Source organism: Eublepharis macularius, chromosome 11 (assembly GCF_028583425.1).
Source record: "Eublepharis macularius isolate TG4126 chromosome 11, MPM_Emac_v1.0, whole genome shotgun sequence".
NCBI classification, from domain to species: domain Eukaryota; kingdom Metazoa; phylum Chordata; class Lepidosauria; order Squamata; family Eublepharidae; genus Eublepharis; species Eublepharis macularius.
The window spans coordinates 27,768,378-27,786,396 of NC_072800.1; the positions used below are offsets into that span (position 1 = coordinate 27,768,378).

An 18,019-nucleotide genomic window follows, 5' to 3' on the forward strand; every position below is an offset into this window, starting at 1 on the left:
CCCTACTCCACGGTATAATGATTTTCAAACTAGAATAGATGTGTTCAAATTGGTAAGACAAATTAAATTAAAAGCATTCTTCGGTGGCACGGTGTCCACACGGGTAGAAACAGGGATTTCTACACGTTCCTCCTTCAACCCACCTATCAATAATCCACATATTCAGACTTTTGAGAAAATGCTATTAAAAGAGATCAACACCATAGAAGCCCGAAAAAGTGCCAGGTTTAACAACCTACCCAGGGAAGAAAGATTGGCTTTGAAGTACTTAATGTTAGATGACTCGATTATAATAAAAGAAGCAGATAAGGGGGGTGCTATTGTGGTGATGGACAAAAAAGATTATATGATGGAATTAAATAGACAATTGTCCAACGAATTAGACTACCAACCTATCCCTACGGATCCTGTCAAGAAAATAAGTCTTTTGATTAAAGTGACCGTAGACGAAGCTCTAGCACTAGGACATATTACAGAACTGGAACATAAAGGGTTAATTAACACAACCCCTAGAACACCAGTTCTGTATATACTACCAAAAATTCATAAAGAAGGTTTTCCACCGCCTGGACGCCCAATAGTATCGGGCAGTAATTCGGTGCTGGAACCGTTATCTAGATACCTTGATTTTTTTCTACAGAACTTTGTAAGGAAACTCCCTACCTTCCTGCTGGATACAGGAGATTTTATTAGAAAATATGAGGGCTTTAAATTACCAGCAGGGGCCATATTTCTGACACTAGACGTTGCCTCACTGTATACTAACATTCCTTTAGAAGAGGCACGCCTAGTGGTAATGGAAACTTTGAATCAACGGGAGAACAAACATCCACCTACCTTTTTTCTAATATCCCTTCTGGAAATAATATTAGAAAATAATTACTTTAGAGTAGAAAATAGTTTTTTTGTCCAAGTCCGTGGAGTTGCAATGGGATGCTCTGCAGCACCCTGTATAGCCAATCTTTTTATGGGTCATTTAGAACATCAATATTTTTGTAATCCTGCCCAAAATCCCTTTTGGAAGGACATCATTATATTTGTACGCTTTATTGATGACCTTCTCCTAGTGACCAATGAAAATGTTGACATTCAAAAATTAGGGGAATGGATGAATCAAGTACACCCCAACATTAAGTTTACTTGGAATGCTAGTGTAGAATCAGTGAATTACCTAGATGTGACAGTTTACAAAGGAGGGGATGGTTCTTTGGCAGTGAGACCCTTTAAGAAAAAAACGGATAAAAACTCTTTACTGCATTACAAGTCTTTCCATCCTGGTCACTTATTAGTCAATTTACCGTATGGACAATTTTTACGACTCAAACGAAACTCCACTAGAGACGCGGACTATACTACTCAAAGTGATACCCTTTATGAACAACTTAAATATCGGGGATATCCCGACTGGGTTTTACGCAGAGCAAGGCAACGTGCTGATGCAGCACCAAGGGGGGATTTATTAACAACTAAAAAGCGTGAAAATAGAGAATGTGTCGTGGGGGTTTTTGATTATAGTGATAAAGCCTATGCAATCAAAAAGGCAATTCTGAAATTTTGGCCCCTAATTAACGATATTCCAGGCTGTGGAACACCTCCTCTTGTAGCTTTTAGAAGAACACAAAACATCAAAGACTGGATTATACACTCAGATTTGAACTACCATCTAAAACAAATGGATACGGGTTTACCACAAGGAATGTATAAATGTGGGAGGTGTAAACAGTGTCCTCTGGTTATGAATGGAGAAGAGGTAAAACAACTGGGTATTAATACCATAAATGATTTTGTGAATTGTAATACAGAGGGGGTGGTTTATCTGATAAAATGCCCATGTGAATTACTATATGTAGGAAGTACTGTACGTTCTGTAAAGACAAGACTGAGTGAACATCAATCTAGAATTAGGAACAATGTGTTGGAAGCCCCATTAGTGCAACATTATCAAGAGAAAAAACACAGAAGCATGGATATGGTTTTTACTATTTTATTCAGGTTCCGGAGACAAGGACATGTGCCTATGATAAAAGAGCTACGTCAAAAAGAAACATTTTGGATACACAGACTTGGCACTCTTATACCTAAGGGCTTAAACATGGAGAATGATTTTACTTGTTTTTTGGGATAGATGCAGGATCACTTTAAGAAGGGATAAGGTGCAATTTGGGCGTGGAGACAGATCTGTAGATAAGATGACGATTAAACTGATGGTATACACATGAAGGAAATTGACGAAAGGAAATTAGCAAGAAGATATGTATTGAAAACTAACATGAAAGAGGATATTGGATATTCTGAGTGAGTAATAAAATTGTAAATGTATAGTATGATTAACTATGAATTGTATAATAATACATGTACTTCATGTGTAACCAGTTATTGTATGTTCCTCCAGCGACTGTGCTCTTTGAGAAAGATCTCTGGAAACGGACTCTATGGGAATCTGGACCGTCCGTTAGAGAATAATATAGTCACAGAATACTGCATGTACACCTAAAGAATACTAACCAGGTCTACATGTCTTCTGTGACCTACACAGTGTCTGGGATCAACCGTGGACCGCACACATATTGAATGAGGATTAAAGGCGAAATTGACTCCATATATGACAAATTGTGTCAAGTGATATTAAAAAGCAATTGCACTTTAAAAGTATAAAAAATAGGATTTGAAGCACGAGACACTTTAATTGATTGGTTGGAGTATGTATGACGCCTAAAGATTGAAATTATAACTGTATTGTAATATGTGACAGGAGTCCTGGTTATAAAATAGAAACACTCTATTAAATATATTGTTGATTGTATGTTTATGGAAATAAGACTCTAATTATACACGGGATTATACTTTGGGTTAGCTACAGCTTTGACCGTGTTGCTCTATTATTGTTAATTTCAAATCAATGAAGGCAGCATATAGAGAAGTTGGATCTTTGACAGAGTATTTTTCTATCAACTGTTGAAGCACCAGGCAGTGCTCAACCATCAACCTCCCTACCCTAAAACCTGCCTGTTCCAGTGGAATAATTTCTTCCTGTTCTAACTATATTTCAAGTTTATCTAAAATGTGCCTTGTGTATATTTTACTGATGATGTTTAAAAGACTTACGGGCCTATAGTTTGCTGGCTCATTTTTGTTGCCCTTCTTAAATATAGGGACCACAATAGCAGTCCCCCACTGGTTTGGAATTCGGCCAGGGCATGGCTAGAGGCTTTCCAAAAAGGGAGAGGAATTCTTCAGGACACCTGCCAGCAGCATAAGAACTAGGCTGAGCTTGTTTTCCTTCCCACTGCAGGTAGTTAAGCCTGGGCACGGCCTTCTGGCATAAGCTGAAGGGCAAGACCCAAACAGAGCTTGGCCCTTAGTTCGCAGCCCATGGCCTTGAATGATCTGGCCCAGGGGACCCACGGCACTTTCTGTTTTGCTATTTGTTTGTTTAAAGCACATTAAGTAAGCCACTGTGAGTCCTCCATGGGAAGAAAAGCAGGGTAAAAATACCTAAATAAGTAAAATAAAGGAGCTTTCCCCGGACACTACAGACTCTCCTACTAGTGAAAAGTACCACCACTAGCAGAATGGAACCACAGGATCCGGCTCTGTAGGAACCAAACTAAGTTCACCATTTGTAGTCATCCTTTATACACTCTGCACAGTACTTACAAACACCTTCACTCCCATAGCCAAGATGAGGTGGAATTTTCACCAATCGTCTTTCATTCACACACATGCCCACCAGAGCGGTGTCCATTCCTGCAATCAGCTGGCCTTTCCCCACAAATACATTGAATGTGGAACCCCTGTCATAGCTAAGCGGAGGAAAAAAAAAGATTAGTTAGTAGATCATTTGTAATCCATTTAATCTTTATTTCAAATATTTCATTGGCAGGTTGAAAATCTTGCTCCATCTCCAACCATCGTCATGGCTAACTACTTCTGACAGACCTATCGTCCATGATTTCGACTGAACTATTTAAAGCCATCTAAGCTAGTGGCCATTGCTCCGTTTTGTGCGGCTGCATTTGGAATACTCTGCATGACTCTGCTCTCCCTCTCACATTAATTTTTTTTAAAAAATTGTAGTTACGTAGCTTTTTCCCATTTGCTTTCTAGAGGTACACATCTCTCAGTTTGCTTTTTAAAAAAATGAGCGTTGGCTGCCTTGGATGTCTTTTTACAGAAAGCTGGGAGTTAAAAAAAAACCGTCAGGCAACCACTCAAGAAAACTGATTTAAGTATCACTTGTGATACTGATTAAAGACAGCTACTCATCTGGTGTAATGTGGTACAAATCTAACTCATAGGAAGATGCACATTCTCCATAGAGGCTTCTGGGATTTTGCCAGAGGGCAATGCACACATGTCAGGTCTGTTGCCTACAGTCCCTCCATCTTTGTGAACTTTGCAATCATCTTCTGTGTGTGTGTGTAGTTTTTCACATAAGCTGTCCAGCTCATGGGAAGACTCACTTTCATCTAAGGTGGCTCACCACAGCGGCCTTGGGACAGCTCCTTCCTACTCTCCCACTGACTATGCCCAGCGGGTCGGGCACCAAGGGTGGGGGCTTACAGAGAGGGACTGACACTTTGTAGCAAGCATTCCATACGTCATTCTCAACAAGAGCCTTGTGTACAGCCAGGCGCTTTTAATTGCTTCTGTGTAACCTATGGACATATATACACTGTAGTTATGATTTCTCATTAAAAACCTTGACTCAAGAGAGCTTGGATTTCTTGCTGCAAGGGGGGAGTCGGCTCCAACGTATCCTGTTCTCCATAAACTGACATATTGTTGAGAATCATCCTTCTCCCTTCAACCTACCCCCCAGAGAGATGGCTACCGGATTTACACCGATAGAGTCGTACGACCTGGGAGAGGAGATGGAAGGCCTTTCCAACCAACCACCGGGGTCTCTAGACCCGATACCACTGGGCGGAAGGTCATGGGCCAACCTAGGTGCGATCCCCAGGAGCGGGGCTTCACATCTTCGTGGACATCCTTACCTACCCCAAGACAATAGGCCCCTAGGCCACGCGAGGAGAAGGAGCGGCGCAGAGGGACTCTGTTTGCACGCTACTCTGCAGGGACGGGACTCAGCAGCAGCCTGGACCCCCACTACCCGCCATCCCTGAAACCTCATCGGGGCGGGAAATGGGGGAGGATTATGCCTGGGAGTCCCTCCATACGTCTACAGCGGCGCTTCACACGGCCGTGCTCAGCGACCTTCCCGATCTCTGGTGGGACGAGATGGCTGGGTGCTATGTGGAGGTGCAGGGGAGTGAGACAGCTGGCCCCCACGTGCCGCCCGGAATGAGTTGGGGACCACCGCAAGGCGGGGTGCAACACAAGGGGGTCCATCTAGATGTTCTCATGGAACAAGTTCAAATAATGTGGTATGGTATGCTAGCGGTAACCGGCCTTACTCAGGGATGGACAGACAGCACCCGCAGACTGCCACAACCCCCGGGGATCAGGGGCTTGGGACTGTACTCCCAAGATTTGAAACGGATTAAATCCTGAACTACTGGATCAGGCCCTGATGCAAGATGACCCGTCCACCCTCCTAGGCTGGATTCAACTGCCGTGTGAGGTAAAAAACCGCACCCAGGTAGTCTGCCTAGTGAAGCAGCACCAACTCGCGGGAGCCAGACAGACTTCCGGTTTGTCTACTTGCGGCCGAGCGACACCAGGTGGACCTGGACCCAGCCGGGAAATGAGAGATACTCGTTGGAGGCAGGGCCTCTGCCTACAATGTGGAAATAGCAGACATTTCGCTGCACAATGTCCCCTCAAGGCCCCTCCGAACAGAGCAGCAACACGACCCACACCAGCACTGCGAGCCCCAAAGGCAGAACACAAGCCACCACCCCGGCGTGGGAAGCCAGATACCGGATTGAAGGCAGAAGAACTACCGGGTGAACATAATTATTCCCCCCAAGAAGGTGAGGTGTCCGCACAGTAGGGAAACACGGAGGACTTGCTGTAAAAGGGCCCCAGCGGCAGGTCACCAAACAGTCCACCCCTTCCGAGGTGAGAGAAAGGGGGGCCATATTATTCATGCCGGTAGTTCTTGTAAATCCGAAAAGAGGGACTTGTGGGCGGGTACAAGCCCTCATAGACTCCGGGTGCTCCCAAGATATCATATCACCAGCCTTGGTAAATGGACTGGGCTTGAAGACCCAAGAGTTAGAGGACCCCATCGTTTTTGAACAAATGGATGGGTCAAACATGAGTCCTGCCCCCTTTGAAACCAAACCGGTACCAACCGGAATGGGAAAGCACTGGGAAGCCCGCCCCTACATAGTCAGTAATGCAGCTAAATACCCTCTAATATTGGGGAGCCGCTGGCTAGGGGATCACGACCCCTATATCAAATGGTCGGAGGGAGTTGTGTTCAAAGGAAGTCAGTGCAGTGCGCGTGCGTGGACGAAGGAGTGGGGTGGGGCGGCTCCCTCCCTCCTAGATGTCGTCTTACTGGCCGAGGAGGAAGAGAGGGCCATCCCCCTGGAGTACAGGGATCTCTGCCTAGCGTTCAGCAAAAAAGAGGCAGATGAACTTGCCCACACACACACTGCAACACTGACTGTGCTATCGAACTAATTCCCGGAGAAAAACTACCTAAAGGCAAACTCTACTCTATGAGCCTGGCTGAACACCAGGAGCTGAGAAAGTTCATAGAGAAAAATTTGGAGCGAGGTTTCATTAGGCCAGCTAGCTCCCCGCATGCCGCCCCCGTACTTTTCATAAAAAAGAAAGACGGAGGATTAAGACTGTGCCTACCCACTCCCCTTAATTAGAGACCTACTCAGCGTAGTGGCTCAAGGAAAAATTTTCTCGAAGTTAGACTTGAAAGATGCCTACTTCCAAGTAAGAATAAGAGAAGGAGATGAGTGGAAGACTGCCTTTAACATGCCCCTAGAACAATTCGAGTACCTAGTCATGCCGTGTGGTCTTATTCTCTGCCTTATTCTCTGCCTATCATAGCAGTCAATGTTTCCCAACTCTATTTCCTTCCAGTACCATGTGATTGATCTTTCTCTTTGGTATAGAACTTCATCTTTTACCAATTTACCAAATTTACCAACTTACCATCTTTTACCAGGCCAGGCCAGGTAGAGAGAGAGAAATGACAGGGAAAGCGAGCAGAGGGAATACTAAGTGATAGAGAAAGAAGGAGAGAATAGAGACGTGGAGTGGGATTGCATGGGGATACGAAGGGGGGGGGAGAGCGGAAGGAGGGGAACGGAGGGGAATTAGAGGGAGAGGGACAAGGGTGCGGCTAACCCCCCTCCCCTTTTTGGAGGCCAGCTGCGGTGAGTGGGAGGGGCTCCTCCACCCTCCAAGGCCTTAAAGGGAACCCCCCAGAGCCCTCCAGCCGGGCAGGCGAGCAGGGAGGCAACCCTGGCCACAGCACCCCCCTCTGGCCCAGACGCCCTCACTGGCAAGTCCCACAAACTGGTGGAAACCCGTACGGGGACTGAGGCCCGCCCATTGCCATGTCTGTCCACCCCAACTGGGTGGACCCTGCGCTGCACGCAGCTAGCCCCCAATAAATTCCTACCGCCTGCGGCAGGAGTAAGGGAGACCGCAGTGCCAGCAGCCATGGATCCCACCAACCCTGCCAGCCCTGGCGCCGGCACCATGGATCTGGCCCAGTTTGGGCAATGGCTGGCAGAGCGCCAGGAGCGTTTAATGCGTGATGTGGTGACCCAGCAGCAGGAGGCCCAGACCTCCATTGTGAGAGACCTCTGTTGGTCTTGGGAAGCTACCAAGGGGCCGGGATGACCTCCACCACCGGAGGGAGCCCGAAGCCCCCTCCCCTCACTCTGACCAAACTAGGTCCAGAGAAAGATGCGGAGGACTATTTAGAGATTTTTGAAAGGACAGCCGAGATGGCCCAGTGGCCCAGTGGCCCTACATCATAGGTCCCTATCTCACCGAAGGGGCCCAGGCCGCCCTCCGGGCGCTGACTTGGGCGCAGGCGGCCAACTATGACACCCTTAAGGCCACCATCCTGGACCGCTATAAGATAACGTCAGAAACCTTCCAGCAGAAGTTCCAGGCCAGGGCATGGAAGAAGGGAGACAGGCCCCGACTAGTGGCCGAGGAACTGTCAGAACTCACCACTAGGTGGCTTGAGCCCGCAAACCCCAGGGAAGTGGCCCTGATGGAGAAGGTAGTAGCAGAGCGGATGCTACAGATTGTGCTGCCTGAGGTCCGGGCCTGAACCCTGCAAAACAAGCCCAGAGGGAGTGCCCCTTAATGGAGTGCGATTCGGGGTGGGAGGTGGCTATGCCCACGGAGGGAGGACCCACGTGCACCACCGCACCGCTCACGGAGGTCAGGCTGGGGGGTCGGAAATTGAGGGCCCTCCTAGACGAAGGCAGTACAATCTCCTGTCATGGACCAACCTGGCCCAGCGGAGCAGAGAGACTCAGAGGACTCTTCTGAGGAAGAGGCAGCTGGTGAACCTGACCCAGATCCACAGCCAGTGGCAGAGGCACTGCAGGAGGAGGGAGGCCCTGAAGGCTCAGATATTGATCCACAGCCAGGTCCCAGCACATCGGTTCCTAAGCTTCCCAGCCCTGGGCTGGCAACAGAAAGCCAGGTGCAGGTCAGCTCTCCCCCTTCATCACCAGAGCCTCGGGAGCGCTGCCAGAGGAGGGCTAGAAGAGCCCTCCAAGCCAGAAGGCGCAGTGCCAGGCTAGCAGCACAGAACCGGCCCAGCATCATTAGTGATGATGAGTGCTTGCAGGAGCAGGACTGAGACAGCCGGCAGGTGCTTGCTGTAGCACAGGCAGCTGAGCACTGTGAGGGTTAAAAGCAGCCAAAGAGGGAGTGGCTGCGTGGAAGCAACGAATCCGCTTACTACTGACCTTGCTGCTGTGTTTGGAACTGATTCTCTTGTCACTGACCTTGGCCTGTTCCTGTGGATGTGTTTCTGGAATCCTCCTTTGGACTCAAAACTGTGAGTGTGCCCAATTGGTGCCTGAACCTTGGAACTGGGTGCTGCCCTGCTCGGACAACTTGGGAGTTATCCCTTGCCTGCTGCCAGTGTGAGTCTGCACCGGGACATCTCCATAGTGAGGACCCACGCGCTGCCCGCAGACTTACCCATCCAGAGGTGGACTCAGGTGGCCTGCGTGTACCGGCATGCACACAGGTGGCGAGTTGTGGGCATCACCCTAGAATATCAAGGCATCCGGCACGAAGTGGACGTTGCCCGGGGGGCCGAGTTGCCCTACCCCGTCCTGCTCAGGCGAGATGCCCCAGGCTTCTCCACCTTGGTGAGAGAGGCCCTGGACCGGGAAGTCGCCTTGTGGGGAAAGGAGGAGGGGGCTGAAGGGAGCTCAGACGGGTCCCCATACCAGGACGAAGAGGCCCCAGAGGATCGCCTACTTGACGACGGGCGGATGGACACTTGGTTACGAGCCACACATGAGGTGGATCCCTCACTGCAAGGACTGAGGTACAGTCTGGCTCAGGAGGCCAGGGGTAACGGGGAGGTTCACCCGCCCACGAACATGCAGGGGCAGGCCACTTAGGCATCCAGAAAATGATCTGGACGGTGATAGAGAGGTTCTACAGGCCAGGCCAGGCCAGGCCAGGCCAGGCCAGACCAGGACGGGCCCAAATACCGGGACGAAGAGGCCCCAGAGGCCCCTCGCCTACTCGACGAGGGGCGGATGGACCCTTGATTCCAAGCCACACATGAGGCGGATACCTCACTGAAAGGACTGAGGTATAGTCTGGCTCGGGAAGCCAGGGGTAACGGGGAGGTTCACCAACTCCTGGTCCCAGACACCTTCCGGGGACAGGTGCTCCTGGCCGCCCACGAACATGCAGGGGCGGGCCACTTAGGCGTCCAGAAAATGATCTGGACGGTGCTAGAGAGGTTCTACAGGCCAGGCCAGGCCAGACGAGGACGGGTCCCCATACCGAGACGAAGAGGCCCCAGAGGCCCCTCGCCTACTCGACGAGGGGCGGATGGACCCTTGGTTCCAAGCCACACATGAGGTGGATACCTCACTGCAAGAACTGAGGTATAGTATGGCTCGGGACGCCAGGGGTAATGGAGAGGTTCACCAACTCCTGGTCCCAGACACCTTCCGGGGACAGGTGCTCCTGGCCGCCCACGAACATGCAGAGGCGGGCCACTTAGAAGTCCAGAAAATGATCTGGACGGTGCTAGAGAGGTTCTACAGGCCAGGCCAAGCCAGACCAGGACGGGTCCAAATACCGGGACGAAGAGGCCCCAGAGGACCACCTACTCGACGAGGGGCGGATGGACCCTTGATTCCAAGCCACACATGAGGCGGATACCTCACTGAAAGGACTGAGGTATAGTCTGGCTCGGGAAGCCAGGGGTAACGGGGAGGTTCACCAACTCCTGGTCCCAGACACCTTCCGGGGACAGGTGCTCCTGGCCGCCCACGAACATGCAGAGGCGGGCCACTTAGAAGTCCAGAAAATGATCTGGACGGTGCTAGAGAGGTTCTACAGGCCAGGCCAGGCCAGACCAGGACGGGTCCAAATACCGGGACGAAGAAGCCCCAGAGGACCACCTACTCGACAAGGGGCGGATGGACCCTTGATTCCAAGCCACACATGAGGCGGATACCTCACTGAAAGGACTGAGGTATAGTCTGGCTCGGGAAGCCAGGGGTAACGGGGAGGTTCACCAACTCCTGGTCCCAGACACCTTCCGGGGACAGGTGCTCCGGGCCGCCCACGAACATGCAGGGGCGGGCCACTTAGACGTCCAGAAAATGATCTGGACGGTGCTAGAGAGGTTCTACAGGCCAGGACAAGCCAGACCAGGACGGGTCCCCATACCGGAACGAAGAGGCCCCAGAGGACCGCCTGCTCGACAAGGAGTGGATGGGGCCTTCGTTCCGAGCCACACATGAGGCGGATCCCTCACTGCAAGAGGCGAGGCGAGGCCAGGCCAGGCCAGACCAGGCCAGGCCAGGCCAGGACGGGTCCAAATACCGGGACGAAGAGGCCCCAGAGGCCCCTCGCCTACTCGACGAGGGGCGGATGGACCCTTGATTCCAAGCCACACATGAGGCGGATACCTCACTGAAAGGACTGAGGTATAGTCTGGCTCGGAAAGCCAGGGGTAACGGGGAGGTTCACCAACTCCTGGTCCCAGACACCTTCCGGGGACAGGTGCTCCGGGCCGCCCACGAACATGCAGGGGCGGGCCACTTAGGCGTCCAGAAAATGATCTGGACGGTGCTAGAGAGGTTCTACAGGCCAGGCCAGGCCAGACGAGGACGGGTTCCCATACCGAGACGAAGAGGCCCCAGAGGACCGCCTGCTCGACAAGGAGTGGATGGGGCCTTCGTTCCGAGCCACACATGAGGCGGATCCCTCACTGCAAGAGGCGAGGCGAGGCGAGGCCAGGCCAGGCCAGGCCAGACCAGGCCAGGCCAGGCCAGGCCAGGACGGGTCCAAATACCGGGACGAAGAGGCCCCAGAGGCCCCTCGCCTACTCGACGAGGGGCGGATGGACCCTTGATTCCAAGCCACACATGAGGCGGATACCTCACTGAAAGGACTGAGGTATAGTCTGGCTCGGGAAGCCAGGGGTAACGGGGAGGTTCACCAACTCCTGGTCCCAGACACCTTCCGGGGACAGGTGCTCCGGGCCGCCCACGAACATGCAGGGGCGGGCCACTTAGATGTCCAGAAAATGATCTGGACGGTGCTAGAGAGGTTCTACAGGCCAGGACAGGCCAGACCAGGACGGGTCCCCATACCGGAACGAAGAGGCCCCAGAGGACCGCCTGCTCGACAAGGAGTGGATGGAGCCTTCGTTCCGAGCCACACATGACGCGGATCCCTCACTTAACCTCTCAATGTCCCATTAACTGACTAATCATCCCAAATTGTTTAAATGTTTCTACGTACCCCACCGGCCTGGGTTCTGAGACAAACATGAGGCCAGGCCAGGCCAGGCCAGGCCAGGCCAGGCCAGGCCAGGCCAGGCCAGGCCAGGCCAGGCCAGGCCAGGCCAGGCCAGGCCAGGCCAGGCCAGGCCAGGCCAGGCCAGGCCAGGCCAGGCCAGGCCAGGCCAGGCCAGGCCAGGCCAGGCCAGGCCAGGCCAGGCCAGGCCAGGCCAGGCCAGGCCAGGCCAGGCCAGGCCAGGCCAGGCCAGGCCAGGCCAGGCCAGGCCAGGCCAGGCCAGGCCAGGCCAGGCCAGGCCAGGCCAGGCCAGGCCAGGCCAGGCCAGGCCAGGCCAGGCCAGGCCAGGCCAGGCCAGGCCAGGCCAGGCCAGGCCAGGCCAGGCCAGGCCAGGCCAGGCCAGGCCAGGCCAGGCCAGGCCAGGCCAGGCCAGGCCAGGCCAGGCCAGGCCAGGCCAGGCCAGGCCAGGCCAGGCCAGGCCAGGCCAGGCCAGGCCAGGCCAGGCCAGGCCAGGCCAGGCCAGGCCAGGCCAGGCCAGGCCAGGCCAGGCCAGGCCAGGCCAGGCCAGGCCAGGCCAGGCCAGGCCAGGCCAGGCCAGGCCAGGCCAGGCCAGGCCAGGCCAGGCCAGGCCAGGCCAGGCCAGGCCAGGCCAGGCCAGGCCAGGCCAGGCCAGGCCAGGCCAGGCCAGGCCAGGCCAGGCCAGGCCAGGCCAGGCCAGGCCAGGCCAGGCCAGGCCAGGCCAGGCCAGGCCAGGCCAGGCCAGGCCAGGCCAGGCCAGGCCAGGCCAGGCCAGGCCAGGCCAGGCCAGGCCAGGCCAGGCCAGGCCAGGCCAGGCCAGGCCAGGCCAGGCCAGGCCAGGCCAGGCCAGGCCAGGCCAGGCCAGGCCAGGCCAGGCCAGGCCAGGCCAGGCCAGGCCAGGCCAGGCCAGGCCAGGCCAGGCCAGGCCAGGCCAGGCCAGGCCAGGCCAGGCCAGGCCAGGCCAGGCCAGGCCAGGCCAGGCCAGGCCAGGCCAGGCCAGGCCAGGCCAGGCCAGGCCAGGCCAGGCCAGGCCAGGCCAGGCCAGGCCAGGCCAGGCCAGGCCAGGCCAGGCCAGGCCAGGCCAGGCCAGGCCAGGCCAGGCCAGGCCAGGCCAGGCCAGGCCAGGCCAGGCCAGGCCAGGCCAGGCCAGGCCAGGCCAGGCCAGGCCAGGCCAGGCCAGGCCAGGCCAGGCCAGGCCAGGCCAGGCCAGGCCAGGCCAGGCCAGGCCAGGCCAGGCCAGGCCAGGCCAGGCCAGGCCAGGCCAGGCCAGGCCAGGCCAGGCCAGGCCAGGCCAGGCCAGGCCAGGCCAGGCCAGGCCAGGCCAGGCCAGGCCAGGCCAGGCCAGGCCAGGCCAGGCCAGGCCAGGCCAGGCCAGGCCAGGCCAGGCCAGGCCAGGCCAGGCCAGGCCAGGCCAGGCCAGGCCAGGCCAGGCCAGGCCAGGCCAGGCCAGGCCAGGCCAGGCCAGGCCAGGCCAGGCCAGGCCAGGCCAGGCCAGGCCAGGCCAGGCCAGGCCAGGCCAGGCCAGGCCAGGCCAGGCCAGGCCAGGCCAGGCCAGGCCAGGCCAGGCCAGGCCAGGCCAGGCCAGGCCAGGCCAGGCCAGGCCAGGCCAGGCCAGGCCAGGCCAGGCCAGGCCAGGCCAGGCCAGGCCAGGCCAGGCCAGGCCAGGCCAGGCCAGGCCAGGCCAGGCCAGGCCAGGCCAGGCCAGGCCAGGCCAGGCCAGGCCAGGCCAGGCCAGGCCAGGCCAGGCCAGGCCAGGCCAGGCCAGGCCAGGCCAGGCCAGGCCAGGCCAGGCCAGGCCAGGCCAGGCCAGGCCAGGCCAGGCCAGGCCAGGCCAGGCCAGGCCAGGCCAGGCCAGGCCAGGCCAGGCCAGGCCAGGCCAGGCCAGGCCAGGCCAGGCCAGGCCAGGCCAGGCCAGGCCAGGCCAGGCCAGGCCAGGCCAGGCCAGGCCAGGCCAGGCCAGGCCAGGCCAGGCCAGGCCAGGCCAGGCCAGGCCAGGCCAGGCCAGGCCAGGCCAGGCCAGGCCAGGCCAGGCCAGGCCAGGCCAGGCCAGGCCAGGCCAGGCCAGGCCAGGCCAGGCCAGGCCAGGCCAGGCCAGGCCAGGCCAGGCCAGGCCAGGCCAGGCCAGGCCAGGCCAGGCCAGGCCAGGCCAGGCCAGGCCAGGCCAGGCCAGGCCAGGCCAGGCCAGGCCAGGCCAGGCCAGGCCAGGCCAGGCCAGGCCAGGCCAGGCCAGGCCAGGCCAGGCCAGGCCAGGCCAGGCCAGGCCAGGCCAGGCCAGGCCAGGCCAGGCCAGGCCAGGCCAGGCCAGGCCAGGCCAGGCCAGGCCAGGCCAGGCCAGGCCAGGCCAGGCCAGGCCAGGCCAGGCCAGGCCAGGCCAGGCCAGGCCAGGCCAGGCCAGGCCAGGCCAGGCCAGGCCAGGCCAGGCCAGGCCAGGCCAGGCCAGGCCAGGCCAGGCCAGGCCAGGCCAGGCCAGGCCAGGCCAGGCCAGGCCAGGCCAGGCCAGGCCAGGCCAGGCCAGGCCAGGCCAGGCCAGGCCAGGCCAGGCCAGGCCAGGCCAGGCCAGGCCAGGCCAGGCCAGGCCAGGCCAGGCCAGGCCAGGCCAGGCCAGGCCAGGCCAGGCCAGGCCAGGCCAGGCCAGGCCAGGCCAGGCCAGGCCAGGCCAGGCCAGGCCAGGCCAGGCCAGGCCAGGCCAGGCCAGGCCAGGCCAGGCCAGGCCAGGCCAGGCCAGGCCAGGCCAGGCCAGGCCAGGCCAGGCCAGGCCAGGCCAGGCCAGGCCAGGCCAGGCCAGGCCAGGCCAGGCCAGGCCAGGCCAGGCCAGGCCAGGCCAGGCCAGGCCAGGCCAGGCCAGGCCAGGCCAGGCCAGGCCAGGCCAGGCCAGGCCAGGCCAGGCCAGGCCAGGCCAGGCCAGGCCAGGCCATTAGGGATCCGCCTCATGTTTGTCTCAGAACCCAGGCCGGTGGGGTACTTAGAAACATTTAAACAATTTGGGATGATTAGTCAGTTAATGGGAAATTGAGAGGTTAATTTAATTATAAGGCTAAGTGGAATGAGTTGTACAGGGAGTAATTGTGAATATGAAATAATGAATATGTGAATATGAAATTCACATATTGTGAATTTGAAATAATATTGTATGAAATAATATTTATGTATCTACTGCCTGGAGGTCCCTACACGGGTGATGTCGGTGACAGAATAAAACAATAAAGTATTTTATTAAAAAAAAAATACAGTACCCACCAAATGAAGTGAAGAAACAAATCAACAGGGCCAGACTAGTACCCAGAAACAGTCTACTCCAGGACAAACCTAAAGGAACTAACAACAGAACACCACTGGTTGTCACCTATAGCTCCCAGCTCAAACCCATCCAACGTATCATCAGTGAGCTACAACCCATCCTGGAAAATGATACCTCTCTCTCAGAAGCCCTGGGTAGAAGACCTTTCCTTGCCTACAGACAGCCCCCCAACCTTAAATGACGTCTCACTCACAACCTTGAATCGGCCAGCAGAGTCACCAGCACAGGTACCAGGCCCTGCAACAGACCCAGATGCCAGCTCTGCTCCTATATCTATCCAGGGAACACAATTACAGGACCCAATGGCATCAACTACACTGTCTCTGGCTCTTACAGCTGCTCATCCTCCAATCTGATATATGCCCTCATGTGCCAACAATGTCCTTCTGCTCTGTACATTGGACAAACCAGCCAACCTCTACGCAAAAGAATAAATGGACACAAATCTGACATTAGAAATGGAAACGTCCAGAAACCAGTGGGAGAACACTTCAATCTACCAGGACATTCCATCAAAGACTTAAAGGTCGCTGTAGTTCAACAGAAACCTTTCAAAAACAAAATCCAAGGGGAGGCTGCTGAACTGGAATTAATATGCAAATTTGACTCAGTCAAGCTGGGACTGAATAGGGACTATGAATGGTTATCACATTACCACAGGTAACAGATTTCCTTTACAGAGGTGGGGTCTGAGGGAGCTCAGTGGCACCTGGTGTGGGCTTTTGGGAACCACAGATCTCTTTGTCAGATGCATCTGGCAGGGACAGCTGTGGTTATCGAAGGCCCATACTGCATTGGAATTGGATGATCTAGCTGTTTGGCTGCTACAAACTAACAGGGCAAACTCCTTTGAAGCCAACTGATACACACACTAAAAGGAGATGTTTACATATACTAGCAAAGGAATGTTTTGATTGCACCCTCCCCCTTCCTCCCCCTAATTGCCTCCTCTCTCTCCCCCTCTTCTGTATTTGACCAGTCTCTGTATCAGGTATCTGACGAAGAGAACTTGATTCTCGAAAGCTTATGCTACATTAAAATTGGTTAGTCTTAAAGGTGCTACTGGACTCTTTTTGATTTTGCTACCACAGACTAACACGGCTAACTCCTCTGCATCTTTGAAGAGCTGTGCATTCATAGCTGCATCCGTTCACATGCAAAAAAGGAAGAGGCAAAGACACCTATATCATATTGTGTGAAAACATCTAAAAATACCCCCTCTTTGCCAGGACAGCAATGCATCATCCTTTTAGTGATTAACATCGCAGGTCAATCTCTGCCTTAACCCTCTTCCCACACACACAAAACAACCCTCCTGTTCAAGCAGGTCTCCCTGGGCTGGGGGTGGGAGCAGCCTCTGCACATCTCTCCTGCATGTAGACGTTGACTGGTAGGCACTGCTAAGAAACTAGAGTCGTGTCATACCCAGGGTTCATTTCAAGGGGGAATGCACCGGAATACAGTTCTGGCAGTTCCCCAAAGAGGTCATATGTCAGGTGGCCCCGCCCACCTGACTCTCGGCCATTTTGGGCCCGTTTGGGCCTGGATTGGGGCCAAAACGGCCCAGATCGGGCCTCTGACAGGTGGTGGATCACTCTCCCACTCAGCAGTGGCCTGATCCTGACCATTTTGGGCTCCTTTTCAGCCATTTTCAGCCCCCTTTTGCCATTTTGGGCCCAATTTAGGCCCTGAATGGCCAGGATTGGGTCCGAAATAGCCAGGATAGGTGATGTCACAGGGTGTGGCATATGCAAATCAGTTATACTAATGAGGTATGCTAATGAGTTCCTCCAGCTCTTTTTCTACAAAATGACCCCTGATCATACCTATGTTTAAGGCCAATCGAAATAACTGTAGTGTTATTTTGGTTGGTGCTAATGACGTGTTTTTAGGGTTTTCTTTGGACCAGCAGGGCCACCTGCAATCTCTATGTGGAAATTCCTTCCCAAGGGATGGGTCTTGGACTTCTCCCATTGTTTCCAAGGATATGGGATATCATCACGTCCATCCCTTTGGATATAAAAGAAACCATCCCTCTGGGCGTGTTTACAAGAGCCCAATGCAAGGCTAGCCTAGTACTGACGGCTGCTCTCCCAGGCTTTCACTGATCCTCCGCATGCCCGAAATTACACCTGGGATCTTCTACACATGTCCCAAGGCGATGCAAACCCGAGGCGAGAGTGGATCCAAGCAGTGCCTGCCCCCTACCTGGAATCGAACTTGCGGCCGTCCGGGAAGGTGCCGTGGTAATGGTAGCGCACGAAGTCGCCGGAGCGCACGACGCGCGGGCACTGCTCAGGCACGTAGCTCCTCCGGACAAACACGTCTTTCCCATCCCACTGGGGCTCCGCGGCCGGCACCGGCGGAGCCTGGCAGGCCACGCAGCTCACGAGCAGGGCAGCCAGCAGCGGCCAGCAGCAGCGGCGCTGCCTCCTCCGCCTGGGCGGCATTCTCGGCCTGTCCGTGGCACGGAGGGAGCGGGCGCCAAGAGGAAGGCGGGAGGCGGAGAGGGCCGGGGGGCTTTCCGTTCAAATCCCGGCTTCCCAAAGCTGCAAACGTGGAGAAGGGGAGGGGAAGGAGAAAGCCCGGCCGCTTCTCCGCTTGCATGGAGGAGGAGCCCGGCTGGAGAGCGAGGGAGGGAGGCGCCGAGCCAGGGTTCCCTTCCCGCGGATGGAAGAGGAGGGCTCGGCAGCTGCAGCTCCTTCAGGCCAGAAAGTTACGCATTTTCTTTGTGGCGCGGTGTCGCTTTCGAGTTGGAACACTCACCATGCAATCCCCAAGTAGAGTTACCCTAGTTTA

General features: G+C 55.5%; 1 protein-coding gene across 1 annotated transcript in view; it reads right to left on the reverse strand.

Moving 5' to 3' along the window:
* Positions 1 to 17,759, reverse strand: part of FKBP9 (FKBP prolyl isomerase 9) — a 45,087-nt gene extending 27,328 nt beyond the window's left edge. Inside the window, exons 1-2 of the mRNA XM_054991343.1 lie at positions 17,429 to 17,759; positions 3,658 to 3,803 (exon numbers count right to left, since the gene is read on the reverse strand). Coding sequence (XP_054847318.1) covers positions 3,658 to 3,803; positions 17,429 to 17,670 — 388 coding nt within the window. The 5' untranslated portion in view covers positions 17,671 to 17,759. The remainder of the gene's footprint in view (positions 1 to 3,657; positions 3,804 to 17,428) is intronic.
* Between the last annotated feature and the right edge of the window lie 260 nt (positions 17,760 to 18,019).